The 18,657-nt window shown below is 56.4% G+C and overlaps 1 protein-coding gene and 1 long non-coding RNA gene across 2 annotated transcripts in view; one reads left to right on the plus strand and one right to left on the minus strand.

Moving 5' to 3' along the window:
• Positions 1 to 18,446, plus strand: part of IKBKE (inhibitor of nuclear factor kappa B kinase subunit epsilon) — a 23,800-nt gene extending 5,354 nt beyond the window's left edge. The window contains exons 6-21 of the mRNA XM_081822982.1: positions 172 to 437; positions 1,160 to 1,270; positions 1,571 to 1,750; positions 2,327 to 2,523; positions 3,237 to 3,301; positions 3,384 to 3,475; positions 3,612 to 3,698; positions 6,974 to 7,049; positions 7,402 to 7,514; positions 9,790 to 9,866; positions 12,410 to 12,449; positions 13,165 to 13,266; positions 14,521 to 14,617; positions 15,349 to 15,461; positions 15,693 to 15,764; positions 17,693 to 18,446. Of these exons, the coding sequence (XP_081679108.1) occupies positions 172 to 437; positions 1,160 to 1,270; positions 1,571 to 1,750; positions 2,327 to 2,523; positions 3,237 to 3,301; positions 3,384 to 3,475; positions 3,612 to 3,698; positions 6,974 to 7,049; positions 7,402 to 7,514; positions 9,790 to 9,866; positions 12,410 to 12,449; positions 13,165 to 13,266; positions 14,521 to 14,617; positions 15,349 to 15,461; positions 15,693 to 15,764; positions 17,693 to 17,726 (1,722 nt within the window). The 3' untranslated portion in view covers positions 17,727 to 18,446. The remainder of the gene's footprint in view (positions 1 to 171; positions 438 to 1,159; positions 1,271 to 1,570; positions 1,751 to 2,326; positions 2,524 to 3,236; positions 3,302 to 3,383; positions 3,476 to 3,611; positions 3,699 to 6,973; positions 7,050 to 7,401; positions 7,515 to 9,789; positions 9,867 to 12,409; positions 12,450 to 13,164; positions 13,267 to 14,520; positions 14,618 to 15,348; positions 15,462 to 15,692; positions 15,765 to 17,692) is intronic.
• LOC145722356 (uncharacterized) overlaps positions 1 to 18,657 on the minus strand; it is a 285,608-nt gene that overhangs the window by 82,872 nt on the left and 184,079 nt on the right. The gene's annotated exons all lie outside the window — the stretch shown is intronic.

Raw genomic sequence — 18,657 nt, forward strand, 5'->3', positions numbered from 1 at the left:
CCCCCTGCCCGGGCCTCCCTTGTGCAGTTAATTCCTTGCTATGAGCCTCACTGAGCAGGGGGCACCACTGGTCACCATTTTCCCCAGGGCCGAGGGTGGGCAGAGAGGAATGCTCTGGATGGGCTAACTGCACACCAGTTTGTGAGATGACGAAGGAGATGGTTCTGATAGTTCTGTTTTCACTGGAAGGTGGTGGAAGGAGGTCTGATGGATGGGGGCTCGGGCCCTTGCCCACCCTCCCCCTCCATGGCTGCTCCTGGGTTCTCTCTCCGGCAGCACCCCGACATGTATGAGCGGGCCGTGCTTCGCAAGCCCCAGCAGAAGACATTCGGGGTGTCCGTGGATCTCTGGAGCATTGGGGTCACCCTGTACCACGCAGCTACTGGCAGCCTTCCCTTCGTCCCCTTTGGTGGACCACGGCGTAACAAGGAAATGATGTATGGTGGGCCGCGGGCAGGGAAGGAGAGGGGCCGGACCCTGGGCCTTCCCCACCGGTCCCGGCTGTGTCTTCTCTTCCTCCTCTCACTCTGCGGTCCTCCCCGGGGCCACCTCTGCCCAGGCTCCTTTCCAATCCTTGGTCGTCAGCCAGTCAAACAAGAAGCTGAGGCCTGCCCTGACTGATGGGAGAGCAGTCCTTTACCTTGGCTGAGTGCTCCCCTTTCGTGCTCCCTCCGTGCGCTTGTGGCTCACCCACCTCAGCGGGGGGCTCCAAGAGACATGCCCAAGTTTTCGGAGCCTGCCAGGGACAAAGATGGGGGGACGGGGCGAGGAAGATTCGTGGGAAGGTCGAAACACCCACTGTCAGCTCAGGGGTCCAGCTGTGTGGAACCTGGACTAGGTTAGGGAAAGGGGAAGGAGACTGAGGGGAATGGGGGGAGGCTGTCAGGGAAGGCTGAACTTTGATGGGAGGGGAGGGGAGGGTTAGTGAAGGGGAGCACAGCGAGGGCAAAGGTGCAGAGGCAGGCCGGACTGGGGGAGGTGCGGGAAGGGGGTGGAGGAAGTGGGCAGCGGAAGGGAGCAGAGAGCTTGGCATTTCCAGGTTCCCTGGGAGTGGCGGGCTGATCAGCACCAGGGCTCTGAGAGCCCTCCAGGCTGAGCTTGCCATCCCTTGACGTGCGACGGGCTAGGGGCCCCGCTGAGCTGGTGACCCTCGGCGCAGGTACCGGATCATCACGGAGAAGCCATCCGGGGCCATCGCGGGCACGCAGCGGCAGGAGAACGGGCTCCTGGAGTGGAGCTACAGCCTTCCCATCACCTGCCGGCTGTCCATGTGAGTAGCGACAGACCTGAGTCTGGGCCGGCCTCCCTGGGCCCCACCGCCCAGAGTCAGGCCCTACCTCAGAGGGCCGCTTGCGCCCCGTCGGCTCAGGCATGCCATGTTCCCGGGCAGGCCTCGGTTTTCCCATCTGGATGCCGGAACCAGTTCATCCAGCCCTTCCTCCCTATCCCGCCCTGGCCCACCGCCTGGGTTCCAGCTCTTCAGGACGTTCTCACGGAACGCCCTGGGACTTCCTCGAAGAGGACGAGTCTGGGCCCTGGTGCCTGACCGTCTCCGTGTCCTGGGGTCCAGGGGGCTGCAGAGCCAGCTGGTGCCCATCCTGGCCAACATCCTGGAGGTGGAACAGGCCAAGTGCTGGGGCTTCGACCAGTTCTTCGCGGAGACCAGCGACATCCTGCAGCGGGTCGTTGTCCACGTGTTCTCCCTGTCCCAGGCGGTCCTGCACCACGTCTACATCCATGCCCACAACACGTGAGTGCGCGGGAGCGCAGGGCAGAGGCTCGAGAGCCTTCCCTACCCAGGCGGTCTGTGGGCTGTTTAGATAGGGGAGCATCCAACCTTAGTTTGGAAAATACCAGTCCCACAGAGTTGAAGTGACACAGTGCTTCTTGCTGCTGGACTCCAGAGATTCAGCAACCCTCCCCATGCTAACGTGCGTTAGGAATCTGAGGGGTGCGTGTGTGCATGTGTGCGTGTGTACGTTGGCGATGTGTTTCCTAAATGTATTGCTCAGAGAACCCTTTATTTCTAAAATTCTAGGTGAATTTTAGTGGGAGTGTTGCCGGGAGGGGTGCAAAGGTAGAGCCCGGGTATTGGGGCTCCTGTGTTCTGTTCCTACTTTGTCCTCATCCACTCCAATGAGAAACGAGCTCTAACCTTTGTCTCTCCACCCTTGATAAGAGAGGCAATCACCCGGTCCCTCCCTTTGAAAGCTGAGCCCTCTCTGTGGATGAAGACCGAGCTGGGGTTTGGGTCACCTGAACCCCATATCTTGCTGACACTTCCTGTCCTCTCACTTCCCTCCCCCGGAACCCCTGGTGTGTCTAGGATAGCCATCTTTCTGGATGCTGTGTATGAGCAGACCAGGGTGGCACCCCAGCACCAGAAGTTCCTCTTTGAGGGTCACCTCTGCGTCCTCGAGCCCAGCCTGTCAGCGCAACATATCGCCCACACGACCGCAAGCCACCCCCTGGCCCTGTTCAGCACGGCCAGCGAGACCCCCAAGGGGCTGGCCTTCAGGGACCGTGAGTAGGGCCCACAGGCTGGATCTTTTCTCCTTCTCACATTCTATAAGGGGCAGGGGTTTATGATCCAGGATATTGATTAGTATCTTTTGTGGGTGTTTCTTGGGGCCCACGGGGTGCAGAAAGCAGATCTGGCCTCTCCTTCTCCCACACCTCTGAAATGCTTCGCAGTGTCCACAGAGCTGTGGAAGAAACTCCAGCTGAAACAGGGAGATCTGGATTCAATATGATTTCCACAATCTCTGTGATGGGTGGGAAAGCCTCGGATAGTTTGGGTTGGAGGACGTGGGAGCCCAAGGTGCTGGAGAGAAGGGAAGGTAGTCAGGGGTCCAGAGTTTTATCTTCCAAGTTCTAGAAGAAGTATCATCCCTTCTCCCTCCTTCTCAGGGTCTCCAATGCTGGGAAGGGGGATTAACCTTGAAGCTCCTGGGTACGAGGGTGGTTTTAGCCCATTTTCAGGCTCTTTCTGGGACTTTGGGCGTGAGGCTGTATGTAGTTCTCCGAAGCGGACACGAGGGGGCAGTGAGGGACTGCAATTGTAGAGAAGCACATAGAGGGCGTTTATGTAGGCTTGGGGGGCGCTCTGTGCCGGGTGGGAAGCTGGAGGTGGAAGACAGGGTGAGGGTGGGCGTGAGTGAGGAATAAGGAAAGATGAACTTAGGGTTGGTCCAGGTCACATAGGCAGCACCTTCAGACAGGGTCTTTGTCTGCAGCTGCTCAGGACATCCCCAAGTTCTTCCCCAAAGTGGACCTGCAGGCAGATTACACCACCGCCAAGGTGAGAGTGGGCCCGGGAGGCAGGGAGGGGTCGCACAAGTCGGGGGAGCCGGACTCCTAGCCCCGCGGCCTGTGTGTTGCAGAGTGTACTGGGCGCCGGCTACCAGGCCCTGTGGCTGGCGCAGACCCTGCTGGCCGGGCAGGAGTTCATGTTTCGGGGGCTGCACTGGTGTGTGTGAGTACCCCCGAGGGCTGGATGGGCCGGGCAGGCAGGGTAGACCTCTCCCACGCAGCCCTGGGGCCGTTCCCTCGGGCACCGTGCCCTCGGCCCCCTGGCGGAAGGGAGCTCTGACTCAGCACCCCTTTTGCAGGGAGATGCTCCAGGCTACGTGCAGGCGGACGCTGGAGGTCACGCGGATGGCCCTCCTCTTCCTCAGCAGCAGCCTGGGCACCGAGAGGTGGGTGTCCTGCCCGGGGCAGCGGGGCTGCGGCAGGTGTGAGGCTGGCTCAGACCCCTCAGCCCTTCTCTGTCTGCCTGTTCCTCACCCCCAATATTTCCAGCCATGCCCTTCGCCTTCCCCTACCCAGAGCTCCCACCCTCCCTGCCGTTGGAGAATACAGAGGGCACCCCTACCTGTCCCTCATCCCCCAGCCTGCCGGGTGACTGTACCTCCCCCCCCACCACCACCCAGGCACTGCAGGGGGAACGGGGGGCCCCACGGGGGCACTGCCTCAGCAGGTAGGAAGCCCCAGAGCAGCACCGTAGGTGAGGCCCTCAAAGCCTCGGCCAACCCCCCCCCGCCCCCGACAGGATGGGGATCCGGGTGGTCTCATCCTCCACGCTCTTCCTTCTGTCTCTGGGTCTTACACTGTCCTCACTTTTCCCGGCCCCGCCTCGGGGCTCCATGCCCACCCCGCGGCTGACTTGGGCTAATTAGGGGTGATGGGCCAGACAGAGCGACAGGCTGGGGAGGAGGGGAGCAAGCTGCAGGGCCTGGAGATGAGAAGCAGGAAAACCTCATTGGCCAGAGCACTTCCGAGCAGTGGGCACAGCCGCCCCCCGCCCCCCAGATCTTGGAAGGCACGGCCTGGGGTACAGGTGAGAGGGGTAGCGCTGCAGCGCAGGGAAGCTGATGGTTTCTGGAACCTTCCCTACCGGGTGGAGGCGTACAACAACAAAGGAGCAGAACCTGTGCTGAACGGCTTGATGTCCCCACCCCGCTCGTCGCCTGGCCCCTCTCCCTAGGAAGGTCCTGGGAGGTTCCCAGCCGCGCAGCAGCGATTCTGAGGAGGGGGCAGATGGGGCGACAGAGGTGTGGGAAGAGGCGGAGGAGAGTCTCTAGATGATAGGGACAGAGTTCCTGGCCTGGCTGAGCCCCCTTCAAATGGTGGCAGAGATGAGGGGCTGCTCTGTCCAGGGCACAGAAAGGGGGTCCAGAAAGCATTTGGGGTATTTGTCTGCCCATTTGCCCTGGCCTGAGGACTGTGGAGAAGCAACAGGCCAGCCCTGGGGCTGGAGTCCTGGGTCTGCTGGCCACCGTTTCTTGCTTTCTGGACCCCAGCCCCCCTGGAGGTATGGAGTATCTAGAGAGCTCAGGCTCAGAGGGGTGCCTGCTTCGAAGCATATTCCAGCCTCCCTCCCGCCAAGGAGCAGGAGGAGCTCCGGGCAGAGGGTCAGAGGCCCAGTCCAAGCTCTTCACTTGGGACCTCAGGCCACTGTTCTCTCTCCTAGCCTGAGCCACTATTTCCTCGTTTTCAAAATGAGAGGACTGGATGATCTTGAAGGCCTCCTCCCTCTGACGCTTTGCAATTCCGTTCTTTTTTGAACATCCTCAGATCCGTAGATTCTGGAATCGGAGGTAATTTAATGAGCACCAGGCATAAAGTGGCTGCCGTTGCCCAGCCTGGTGACTCACCTCTCCCATAGTGCACTCCTCCTGCCTCGGGCTCCCCAAGCCACGCTCCCTTGGCAGAGTGTCCTCGCCTCTGTCCTGGTGCTCCCTGGTCCTCCTCGCGGCTGCTGCCCTGTGGTGGCACTGTTCAGCAGCCGGGACTTGTTCAAGAGGCCCCATGCTTCCCCCCCCGCCACCAAGTGTATGTCCATGCTGTCCAGCCAAGCGCCTGAGCTCTGAGGTCCTGTTTGATGCCCACAAATATGGAGACTTATCTCTCCGTTATGTACTCGAAGGTCTGAGTCTTGCAGAGCTGAAGTGACTGACCCCAGATCCCGCAAGACAGACGAGGGGGCAGCTAGGACTGGTGCTCAGACCCATCTCCCTGGCCTCCCTGCCCAGCTGGACTAGACAGCCTCAGCTGCTTCTGCCAGCAAGCATTGCACACGCTAAAATCCATTTGTTCGTTCACTAATTCATTCAACAACCCCGTATGAAGGAACTACCATGTGCCGAACGCTGTGTGAGGTACTGAGGATATAATGGTGAACTCCGGCCTTTGTGGAGCTTCTGATTCTCCCCCTTCCTCTCTCCTTCCCCTCCCCCTCTGCCAACACCATTCCCAAGCCAAAGCACACGGGATTCTTTCCCTGATTGTGATTGTGGTAGAAATGGTATGTGCTAATTGTAGAAAAGTTGGAAAATACAGATAAGCAAAACCGAAATAAAAATACCACGTCCTTGCCACCCAGAGCTAGGTTGTGGCACTGTAGTAATAGACATCCTTCTAGATAGTCTTCTGCTACGTGTATTTAAGTATATGTATATTAACCGACGTGAGATTTGATAGTACTTGCACTCTTATAACCTGCTGTTCTCAGCTAATGAGCTCTCCAGCCCCTTGCCCGTGCCTTTTCATCTCCTCTAAAGTCATCCATACTCAAAGTTCTCTAACTAGCCCCCTACTCTCCTTTTCTAGCTGGTTTTATCCAAACCAGGCTCCAATCCAAGACCACACTCTGCGTCTATGTTATGTTCCTTAAGTCCATTTTAATCTCGACAGACTATCTCTCCCCTCCCCCTGGACCCCAGCATTTTGGGGGGACAATATCCATTGTCCCACTTTCTGAACTCTAGGGACTCCTCTACACCCTGTGGGTTGTTTTTTTTTTCTTCTTTCCCAGCATTTCTTATAAACTGAGAGTTTTCAAGGCTAGATGGATTCAAGTGGAGTATTTTTTTGGCTAAATACATCATAGATGACACCGAGTACACTTCATTTCCTCCCACCATTGGGTGGGGACAGCCTGATTCCTCTATCGTGTGGTCACATTTTCCCTGTCCAGGCCTGAATCATTAATCATGGATTTTAATGCCATGCCCAAGCGAATAACTTCACTGGGGGCAACACGATGCTAATAGTCCAGATCCCAGAACATTATTGGCTAATATGCCATAAAATGTAGCTTTTCCCTTACTAGGAAGCTATTGGTTATCATGACATACAGTTTCTACTGGAAAGGAGCTTCATTCTTTTCCTTTAGTTATAAATATTCCTAGTAAGGAGTTCATTAACGGTCGCCTTGCTGCATGGACTCATGAATTTTCATAGCTTCACATTGTTTCCATCTGCCTCCATTTTATTCTTTGCAATGCTCAACAACGGTACAACTTTGGTGAGTAGGGGCCTCTTGAGGTTGGTTCTTCTGGCCCAACCACAGAACTCCCCAGGTACCCGCAGAAGCCAGCAAGCCTGTCCCAAAGATGTCATACTCCTCATGTGGTCGCGGGGCTGTGCCTCCCGATCCCCCAGCCGTGTCCTTTCTCTGTCCTTCCTGGAGGTTCAGCAGTGTGGCTGGGATGCCTGAGATGCAGGAGCTGAAGAGAGTCACGGAGCTGAGGTCCAAGCTGCGGGCTGTGAGTGAGGCAGGGGTGGGGTGGGGGGGCAGCTGTAAGAGCAGAGCGGCGGGGCAGTGGTTCACCTGGGCTGCTGTCACAACCCTGAGCTGAGGGGCGCCTGGGTGGCTCAGTTGGTTAAGCGACTGCCTTCGGCTCAGGTCATGATCCTGGAGTCCCGGGATCGAGTCCCGCATCGGGCTCCCTGCTCGGCAGGGAGTCTGCTTCTCCCTCTGACCCTCCCCCCTCTCATGTACTCTCTCTCAAATAAATAAAATCTTAAAAAAAAAAAAAAAAGTACTTTAAAAAAAAAAAAAAAAAGAACCCTGAGCTGAGGACCCCCCGGGGGTCTGCCCTTTTTTCTGTCTTCCAGTTGGCAGAGGCCCTCTCCAGATGTTCCTACAGTATCACAGAGACCCAGATGAGCCTGAGCAACCTGAGCTCTGAGCTGGTGAAGAACCGGGATCAGGTACATGCGGACAGAAGGTCTGTGGGATTTTCCTTCTTGGTGGGGTGGGGGTGGGGGCAGGGGCGCACAGCTCAGAAGGTCCAGTAGTTGTTTTAGGAATCAATCAGCTTTCTCCCTTATCTTGGCAAGGGTGCTGGGCTATGGGGTAGTGCTGTGGGATCCAAGAATGTGCAAGACCCTCCCCTGAGACTGGCCAGAAGGAGGAAAGCATCTGGGCTCCTGCCCCCTTCTGGGAGTTTAGAGAGAGAATTAGAAATCCTGGCAGGTGCAATAGTTCTAAACGAAAGAATAATTTCGTTCCCTTCCTCTTCTGAACGCTTGCTCTGCTCATTCCCTGCGTTGGCCCTCCTACTTCTATCATCTCATTTAATCCCCAGAATGCTACTACGGGTATGCCCCTTTTGTAGATGAGGAAGCTCACTCTGGGAGGTTAATGTGCCCTGAGTCGCAGCCGGTCCATGACAAATGACAGTGGTAGGGCTTCACGTCACGTTTGCCCACCTCCAAAGCCTATGTTCTTGGCCTACACCAGAGATTGACAGCCTTGAAAGTCTCATTCAACAAACATAAAAATGCCCACCTGCCCGGCCCTGACCAGCATGGCCCATTCTCCTCAGTACCTACTCTAGTCAGTGCCAACAGGGATCCTAACCAGGGCCTTCAGTTCTGAAGTCAAAGAGCTCTGAAAACCATAGGGTTTTGTTTGTTTGTTTTGGCTGCAAAACCTGACCTCAGTCTTCTGACATGAGTCTTCTTTTAGTCTATGTATCCCACTTAGAGTGGATATTCGTACAGTTCTCTAAAAGTTGAGTGTATTGGACAAGGGGTACCACCCTAGACCCCACTCAGGCTATCCCACAACATAGCCTATGTCTGCTGGATCGCCTTTCTAGAATCATGACAATTCTGAATTTGGGACGTATCTGGCCCGAGTCCTTTGGATAAAGACTGGATTTGAGGTCTCATTTACCCCAAGTTCTCCAAAGGACAGGTGCCTGGGACCCAGCTTGGGCCCAGCCCAGAATCCAGCTCCAGACATAGCTGAGACGGGGTCACTGGGAGGAGCTTCACGAGGGGAGTGGAGCTAAACAGGCCTGAGGGTGAGGAAGAACACCACCCCATACACACACACTCAATATCTCAACTGTTTGTATCCAGCCCAAGAAGGGAAAGGAAGAAACACTACTGACCTTGAGGTGAAGGTCCTTGAGAGGTCATCTCCCACATCCGTCTGCCTCCAGGCAGGACTGAGGACCGTGGATTCATCCATGTTTTGTTTTATTTTATTTTATTTTATTTTATTTATTTTATTTTTTTTATTTTTTAAAGATTTTATTTATTTATCTGAGACAGAGAGAATGAGAGAGAGAGAGCACATGAGAGGGGGGAGGGTCAGAGGGAGAAGCAGACTCCCTGCCGAGCAGGGAGCCCGATGCGGGACTCGATCCAGGGACTCCAGGATCATGACCTGAGCTGAAGGCAGTCGCTTAACCAACTGAGCCACCCAGGCGCCCCTATTTTATTTTATTTATTTTATTTTTTTAAGATTTTATTTATTTATTTGACAGAGAGAGCGAGCACAAGCAGGGGGTGGAGGAGAGGGAGAAGGAGGCTCCCTGCTGAGCAGGGAGCCTAATGTGGGGCTCGATCCTAGGACCCTGAGATCATGACCTGAGCCAAAGGCAGATGCTTAACCGACTGAGCCACGCAGGCGCCCCTCATCCGTGTTTTAAACAGGGGTTTTAATTCATTATTTAAACACCTTCCATGTGCCAGATGCTGGAGAGACCAAGAAGACCCTACTTCTACTCTCCCTGGGCCACCAGGAGAGAGGCCTCGGCTCCACTCCCATCCCCAGCAGGCTCTGCCGGACTCCTGTCTGGATTCTGTTCTCAAGCCTTCTAGCGTAGCAAAGGCCATTCTCCTGTGGCCTGTCCTGCTTGGCTTTTTGTGTGTTTCATCTTTGACTAAATACCTGGAGTGTGTGTGTGTGTGTGTGTATGTGTGTGTGTGTGAGAGAGAGAGAGAGAGGGAGGGAGGGACAGAGACAGAAAGAATAAACTTGGGAATCAGTGGTGGCTGGCTGGCCCCACGGCACCTCAGAAAAGCTTAGGGATAGGAGAGTCACCCCTACTCCCAGACTGGCCCCCCGAACTGTGGCAATGAGGCTCCTTCTGCAGGCAGACAGCTCTCTGTCCCCCCACCCATCGCCAGCCATGTCATCCCCTCCCTTCCCCTTTACTCTCTGCTGTTTGATTCTCCCCTTGCCTGGTCCCTGTCTCCTGCCCACAGCATCCAGCAGATTCAGTGTTGTTTGGACAAGATGAACCTCATCTACAAACAGTTCAAGAAATCCAGAATGAGGCCAGGTGAGCCGTGGGGAGAGCACACTATCCTGGGAGCTCTCGCTTCCCTCCCTTCCTCCATCCTTCCCTCTGCTCATACCCGGCTGTTCGGACCATCCGCGTGGCTGCTGGGCGCCCACCGTGTGGCACCAGGGTGCTGCTGGTCTAGGGCAGGGTCCCCGCCTCCAAGCTGCCTGCAGACAGTGAGGGACGGGTGGCCTGTGCCTATTGCCCTGGGAGAGGCGTAGATGGCATGCATGGGGGGCTCAGAGGGCCGGAGCCTGGCTCTTCTAGGAGGGGCGGCCCCTGGAAGAGAGCCCTCACCTCTGCAGAGCCCTTTACAGTTTGAGGGACATTTCCCTAGCCATTGTGTCTTTGGCTCATTGAAACAGCCAGGCTTTCCAGATAAGGGAGGGTCTGAAGACATATCCTGTAGGCCCTGGGCCAGCTACTCCGCCTGCACTCTCTGCTTGTCCTCACAGAGGACCTCCGGGGGCAGGAGCAGCTCATTTACAGGCTCAGGGACGGGCAGCTGCGTGCCCATGGTGACCGCCATCATGCGGCACGGTAGGATGGCACCCAGGGGTGGGCTGGGGTGCCAGCATGCTGACTCCCAGTTGACTCTTGGGATTGAGGGGCTCCCACCCCGGGAACCAACCCTCTCCCTCCCCAGCCATGCCCCAAGCTTCTGATGTGTGGACTGCAGGCCTTGGGCTTGAGAGCCAAGTTCTCCTCCAGCTCTAGGATTACCGAAAGAGCCCTGTCCCATAGACACAGGGTGTCAGCAACGTACCTAACTTTGAGCTCTCCAGTAGCCATAATTCAAAAAGTAGAAACCAGCAGGTGAAATTAATTTTCATAAGACGTTTCATTTAACCCAATATATCCAAATTGTCATTTCCACATGTAATCAATATAAAAAAAATATTAAAGAGTTTACATTCTTTTTTTTGGGAGGGGGGGGCTAAGTCCTCACAGTCCTGTGTGTATTCGACACTCACAGCACATCTCTCTTCTGAAGCTAATTTTTTAGCAGACCGAACTGTCATCTTACCAAAGCAATAAAGCCGCGTTCTTCGGGAAAACAATATTTTACACTGCTCCAGTTTTAAATTTTTAGTTAATTGAATTAATGAAATTAAAATAGAAATTTGGGCCAGGCGCTCAGTAGCCACGTGTGTCCAGTGGCCGGTGGCTGGAACATGCAGATCTAGATGATCGTCTGTCCTCGGGAGCCTCGGTCCTGCCTCTGGGGTCTGGCCGTGGAGGGGGAGAGCAACCCAGAAGCCGGGAAAACGGAGGCTCCCCCATTCCTGATGCCCCGCTGGCCCCCTTTGCTGTGATTTTCAGAGAACCTCAGAGGCTTTTTTGCCTCCCTCACTGGGATTCCATCATCCTAGCCTCACCCCCCCCCACCCTCCACCCCCCCATCTGGGCATCTCCCATGCGCTGGACCCCGTCCTCTGGGCTGTGCATGATCTGCACTTATTTAATGCCTGTAAAAACCCTAGGCACCGTTACCCTCCCCTGTTTATACATAAGGAAACCGAGACCCTGGGAGGTTAAGTAGCCCAAGCAGTCCTGGTCCGGAGGCTTTTAACCACTCCGCCGCACAGCCTCAAAGAGTTTTGCTTCTATCAGTCGGCAAGACTCCTTCATGAAGATTAAACACGGAAGGAAGAATAACCCTTGACAGCTCACCCCTGGAATGTTGAAAGATGCCACTCCGAAAAATACTTCCTGGTTTTCTCTCTCCCCGCGCAGCCGTCCTGGGTGTTCCATGGGATGGATGAGGAAGCCAACTCTGTGCGGCAAAATCACGTGTCCGCAGGCTCCTGCGGCTAGGAGGCCGGGCTGGGACTTGCAGCTGGGATTCACCAGTGCTCAGCTGGCTGAGAGCAGGGCCCAGAACGAAAAGCCCAGGGCGGGGGTTCTGCTCTTAGGGAACTGGGCGGGAGGCAGCAAGGGAAGCCTCTAGCCTCTGGCCAAGGGAGGCCCATTCCCTCGAAGCCCAGCAGGGGGCAGCATCTCCCTAGCGCGGTGAGCATCAGCACGCGGTGGCCAAGGCAGAGAACCAGCACTTCGGGCCAAAGTGGTCCATGCAGGGGAGGTGGGGGGTGAAGGAGAGGTGAAGGGTGGTGGCCTGGCTTATCCAGCTCAAGGCTCCAGGGCCTCCAGCTGGCTCTGCCCGCAGCTTGAATGGTCCGGAATGGGGCCCGCAGGCTGCAGGCTTCAGTGCCTCTGGGAGTTGGATGAGGAGCTGGGGCTGACCGCACATCCTTCAAGGCCCACTCATCCACCACTTCCTACCTGAAATGTTCCCCAAGTACTCCTCTCTCCATCCCTAGCCCCAGGGTCCCTGCGGCAATTTCTCTGCAGCTTCTGTGGCCCCTACTTGGCATAATGCTTCCTGTTTGACTCCTCAGTCCTTCCTGGCTCCACTGGACTGTGAGCCCCCAGGGCCAGGCCGAGCTGTCTGCATCCTTGTAGTTGTCCCCAAACCCTCGTGGCATTCTGTTTTGTTGACTGATTGGGCAGGTGACATCATTCCTCCCTGTTTCCTTCAGGGCTTGGCTACAACGAGGAGCAGATTCACAAGCTGGATAAGTGAGTAGCCTGTCCCCCTGGCAGGTGGGGGAGTGGGAGCGTGGGGGTCCCCAGGCAGGAGCCATCTTCTGTGTGATGAAGGGTCCTGCTCCCAGGTTGTAGTTGGGCAGAAGCAAAGCGGGTGACTGTGTCTGGGGCAGGTTATCTGGGGCCAGGGGAAGGAGACTGGGTAGCTGACTCTGAAGCAGCCTTGATGTCATTGGATTTATTTGCAGCACGAACAAGATCTTGTGTCATATTTCTTTCCCTAACTGTCCTCCCTGATTTACCGCTCACTGCTTCCTGCTCCTGACCTTCGCTGTGCTCCTCTCTGCTCCCCTGTGCCCTAGACACTCATCTTCCTGGAGGTCCTCCCTGATTTAAATGATTATTTGGAGACTCACTCCCCCAGTTCCACGCCCACCCCTGACCCTTACACACTCTCTCTCCCTCTCTCAATCTCCAGAAGCATCTCGCCTTCCCTGTGAGGACTGGGCTTGAGTGTATCTGTTCTCTGAGATCCCCTGGTCCTTCCACGTCTCTCTGTCCCTGTGTCCTGTGTCCACACCGCACTGACCTCCCCATTTCATGTGTGTGAGCCTCAGTTCCTCCTTGTTTGGAGACTTAGCCCTGCTGGGGATGCCAGCCCTCGGAGGAGGTCTCCTTGGGATGCTAGGCATGGACGCAGGTGAGTCTGGCTGCTTATTTCTGTGCCTTGGTGTTCCTGTCTTTTCAGAGTGAATTTTAGTCATTTAGCCAAAAGGCTCCTGAAGGTATTCCAGGAGAAGTGTGTGCAGAAGTATCAGACATCCCTGGTCACGCACGGCAGGTGGATGAGGTAACAGTCTGGCCCTCCTTCCTGGGCTCCCGGACCCTGGGGCCCTTCCTGGTCTGGCTCTTCAGGCTTCAGAGAACGCTGGGATTTGTAGAGCCCTGATTGAAGGGAGATGGTCGTAAAGGAAGAAAGGCAAAAAAAAATTGTGTGGTTTTATGCACCTGGGCGATTTCTGTACATTAGCTTATTTAATCCCACGATATGTACCCCATGCGGTAGATACTATCACCCCACGTCCCAGATGAGGAAACTGAGGCTCGGAGCACAGGTCTCATTCTCAATACCACACAGCTAGTTAAGTAGCAGACCCACGACTAGTATTGGGTATGACTGCCTCTAAAATCTGGGTTCTTTCCATGTTCCCAGGTGGGTATGTTGGGAAACCTCTTCTCTGGGGAGAACACAAGATCCCTCTGGGGTCAGGCCAGGCAGGCTTATAGACTTCCAGTGGTCAGGGACACAGGGGCAGGCAGAGGCCCGTAAATAGAAGCCTCTCACACTGTCTTCTAGAGGAGTTTTGGGTTTTTCCTTCTCACATGAGCCCCTCTCCTTCCTCTGCCTGTGGGAATACTGGCCCCGCCTGAGAAGAGAGGGCAGGTTCCCAGGCCCATCTGACCTGTGGGCTTGTTATGGGGCTGAGACCCAGGCACTCACCCACCCTCACATTAGAATACGGCATCTCCACCCCTAACCCACCCCAAACTCTGATTTAATTGGTGTGAAGTCAGGCTTGCATATCAGCATTTTAAAAGCGCCCCCAGGTAATTCTAATGTGTAGGTAGGGGAGGGAATCGACCACCGGCTTGTCTGTCCTCGGATTGGTTTCAATGGGGAAAATGTTCCTGCTCCGTCCCTCCGCTTAGAGAAAAAAGAGAATTCCTAGAAGAGTCCTGACCTTGGTTTGCTCTGGCAATAGGGCGGTGCCCAGAGTAAGCGCGCTGGGCTGGGCTGTCCTCTGCCTCTCTGGAGCCTCGCCTGGCCCCGCGCTCGTCCTCCCCGGTGTGTGTGCCAGGCTCCCCCTGTGGTTCTGATGGGACCCTCGGCAGCCTCAGTCGGAAGTGTCATCCGCATTCCCCCAGTGGGACAGGGAGGGTTGAGGGCACACCCAGGGGGACAGAGGCAGCGAGGGAAGCACATGCCCGGGACCCCTCAGCTCCCGCTCTCCCCCATGTCTGTGTGGTGACCAGAAGGACAGCTGGATTGGCCTCCGGGAAGAGCGAGCAAACCCAGCTTGGATTTTTCATCTGCTCTCTCCAGGAAGGTGCACGAGACCAGGAACCATTTGCGCATGGTCGGCTGTTCTGTGGCTGCCTATAACACGGAAGCCCAGGGAGCCCAGGAGAGCCTCAGCAAGGTGCGAGAAGGTCAGGGCCATGGGCGGGCACCGCTGAGAGGAGTCGGGTCGGTCAGGCACTCTGGGGGCGTGGGCCCACTCCCCTGCCTCTGGGCAAGGCTGCCCTTGACCGAGTCCCAGCACGCTGTGGCTAGGAGGTCTCTGACAGACAAATGTGCCCTGAGGTGGGGACAGAGAGAATGGAAGGTGCTTCCTGGCATTCTCAGACTGAAGGTCACTGCAAGGACAGAGCTTCCAGAATGCCAGGACATCTTCCTCATGCCCCGTGTAGCCGAGGAGGTTCCAGGCTACTCCTGAGAGAGGCAACGTGAACCCTCCTCTCTGGAAAGAGACCAACACACAGGCGGCTTGAGAAGGTTGCTGCTCCGGTCGCCCGCCTGCAGCCCCCGCAGCAGCCCCGGTCCTTCAGAGGCCGGCTGGGCTGCCCTGCCCCTTCTCCGAGGCTCCTGGCTCACACTGGGCCACTGGGGTGTGGGTTAGATCCAGAGGAGAACCTGGCCGTCTGGACCGTTAAATCCAAGCACAGACAAGCGAGGGTCGCTGGAGCAGTTGCCGCGCAGCATGGGAAGCAGGGGCCTGCAGGAAAGGCTCGGGCATTCTGGGGGCGCCAGGGATGCGGGCGGGGCGCTGTTCTGTTATCCTTTTCTTACCCTTACACCTCCCTTGCAAAAAAAAAAAAAAAGCACACCTGTTGGCCCATCCCGCCTGACAAAAGTGTGGCTTCCCTTCAGATCCTTGACTGGTTATGTCACCAGCTCCTTCAGGACAGAACAAAGGACGCTCAGGTCTCACCACCCCCGACAGCCACCTATCCCAGCCCTGCACTGACAGACCTGGTTCTCCAGTAAGTGCTGGAGAGAGGGGCGTGTGCGTGTGCGTGCGTGTGCGTGTGTGTGTGTGTGGAAGGGCGTGGTGGGAGAGGGGGTCGGGTGCAGAGGTTAGAGCCCGAGGGGTTCTGCCTCAGGCCCCGGAGGCAGGAATAGAGAGTCGAGGTGGTGGGCTTCCTGGGGAAGGAGGCCAGCAGGACAACTTCGGCCTCAGCCGCAGACGCCTCTCTTGCCTCTGCCTCGGACAGCATGCAAGAGCTCTGTAAGGAGATGAAGCTGCTGGCCTTCGACCTTCAGGACAACAATCGCATCATTGAAGGGTAAGGAGCTCCCACTGTGTGCGGGGAGGGCTGATGACAGGTGTCCATTCCCCGTCCCGTGTCAGAGCTTTGGCCTTGTCCCCATCCCTGTGAGAGGTAGGCTTTCACTCTAGTCTTGAGGATGTGAGCCTCAGTGCAGTCAGAGAGGGGGACTTGGAGGGGGACATGGAGTAGTGGCCGCGTCCTGCTCCCTGTGAGTGTGGACTGTGCCCCCCATGCCCCCCAGACCGACTCCAGCCACCTTCTCTGCCGTCCGCAGAGCGCTGCTCTTCATCCCCGAGTCACACGCCAGGCCGCTGTGGCGCGGAGCTGGGGCTAAGTGCCCAGGGCCTGGGCTCCTCGGGCCTTGTTGGGCCCCAGCTGTGTGTACAGGCTCCCGGGGCTGCCAGGCTGCAGGCCCAGCCTCACGGACTCTGAATCACACCCCCGTTAGACTCCCCTTCTCGGGGGGGGGGGGGGTTCCTGGAGAGGGCGCAGGGAGTGTGCCTCGGGGCTCAGACTTTCGGATTTTTTGCACCAGTAAAATTCACAAAAGAAAGCTGGGGAATAACAGTGACCAACTTCTCATATATCCAAGTAAGCACATTTGAAAGGGGAAAAAAATCCTGCCATCTAGTAGTCGTGCTTTATATAAGCACATTTTTTAACACCAAAAAGGAGGGACATAATCTCAGCCTCAGGGATGGTCCTTGCCCTGAAGCTCAGGGGCCTGTTTGCGAACGTACACACTTGGGCGTGCGTGTGCATGTGTGCTCACCCCCACAGCCTCCCCACCGTCCTGTGTCTGTCACCTCCCCACGGGAGGACCCATGGCACAGTGGAAAGAATCTGCAGAGACTCCAGCAGGGTTTGACTCCTGACTGCATGACCCTGGGAGGTTTTGCTCGGCTCTGGGCCTCAGTTCCCTCCCCCTGTGAAATAGGAGTAATGATCTCAAGCTCCTGGTGGTAACTAGGGTTGAACTAGGATGAGATATGCCAGATGCTGGGGAGGGGAGGGGGCACAGAGGGAGGGGCTCACCAAATGCTAAGTGTTCCTCAGAGGCCAGGCCAGTCTGGAACCCTGGAATTGGGGTTAAGAGCTAGGGAGCCGGGGGGCGCCTGGGTGGCTCAGATGGTTGAGCTTCTGCCTTTGGCTCGGGTCATGATCCCAAGGTCCTGGGATCGAGCCCCACATCGGGCTCCTAGCTCGGCGGGGAGCCTGCTTCTCCCTCTCCCTCTGCCTCTCCCCCTGCTCATGCTCTCTCTCTCTCTCTAATGAATAAATAAAATCTTAAAAAAAAGAAAAAAAAAGAGCTAGGGAGCCGGGAGCAGAGCCTGTGGTTGTCCCCAGAGCTGCAGAGTGTCCTTGGGCTGTGGAGGCTCCCATGGCCCCTCCATGTCCCATTCCAGCAAGGGGAGAATCCGGCCTCTTAAATACCCGCAAGGAGGAGATTCTTTCCAAAACAGCCCTCATGGGCAGGAAGTTCTAATTTTAGTGCCGACATAAATTTTCCTTGCTGTGATATGGAGTCTATTTACAGATAGTTCAAAACTTGATTTTAGTGAATTTTTACTTCCTTATTCAGAGCTGTAGCCAAAGAGCCTACAGAAATTATCTGAATTCCTCCTCCCCTCCTCTTGACCTTGTGGCTGCACTGGATTCACCAGGGGAGCTTTTTTTTTTAAGAGTGCAGCTCCCAGGTCTTGCCTCCAGAGACTCTGGGTGCCGACAGGGGTGGGGGACTTTATAAACCCCCTGGGTGATTCTACCGTGTAGTCAGGGAGAAGAACCAGAGAGTGCCTGTCGGGGGTCAAGGACTCGACGAGGGGATAACTGAAGACTTGAATGGCTCGGTGCTCCCCACAGTTGAGTGTGTTGGGTCCTGCGTATGGCCCGCAGGCTTCTCCGCGGGGGTGGGAGAAGCTAACCTGCAGCTTTCCTTACAGGTTAAGTAGGCCCCCGCCGGCTCCTGACTCCTGATCTCTGAGCTCCGTGGGGTGCCCGACATCCGGAAGCATTAGAACCATCACGGATGCTGTCTGGTCCCCTCTCATCAGCCTACCTCCCTCCTGGCCGACAGCTGGGAGCCATCACCAGCATTACCTTCCATTGCCTCCCCGCCTGAAGCAGCACGGCAGGACCTGGGGAGGGCCGTCGCTGTCAGGACCCCCTGCCTGGGCTGCCCTTGGCGTCTCCCGCAGGCTCAGGCACATCTCCTCGGTCGCCCTGGCCTGTAGAGCTAAAGCTGGGGAGAAGAGGCTCTGATCGGCCCGCCCACCCCCCTCCTCTGGGTTACAGGGCTTCGCTTCTCAGGGAACAGAAGAGGAGGCCTCTGGGGGTTTCCCTAGGATGCTGGGTCAAACAACCTCATTTCGGTCTTCCTTCCTCTTAAGGGGTTTCACGTTGAACATACAGCCCTGCCCTCTCCTGTGATTTCTGAGGGTCCCCGCTCTTGGCCCCAGGCATGACAGAGCCTGATTTTCCCTCGACTCTTGGTCTGGCAGAGCCTGGCAGAGTTGAGAGAATGGGTGGTCCAGGCCAGGTGCTAGAGCCGCGGGCACCTCGCCTTCCTCTCTCCCTGAGGCACGGCCAGGCTCTGGGAGATGCAGCCAGCCGCGGTCACCGGTGAGCACAGGCCTGTAAGTCCAGATAAGAGGCCTGCGCCTTCGAGAAGTAGAATAAACAGGGCCGTCTTTTCTATTTCTGAGTGGCTCTTGCTGGGTGGTGTCTGTGAGGCAAGGGAAGGCTCTTGGCGGAGTGCGCTTGGCCTCCCAGCAGGGCTGGGTGGGGATCTGTGAGGACAGGATTGGGAAATGGAGCCGGGACTGGTCACTTCCCGATTCCTGCCTTTCCCCTAAATGTGCCCTAATTTCGAGGAAGAGCCCTAGGAAGATGGCATCCTGCTGGGAGG

Source organism: Leptonychotes weddellii, chromosome 6 (assembly GCF_054177405.1).
Source record: "Leptonychotes weddellii isolate Sample4059 chromosome 6, ASM5417740v2, whole genome shotgun sequence".
NCBI lineage: Eukaryota > Metazoa > Chordata > Mammalia > Carnivora > Phocidae > Leptonychotes > Leptonychotes weddellii.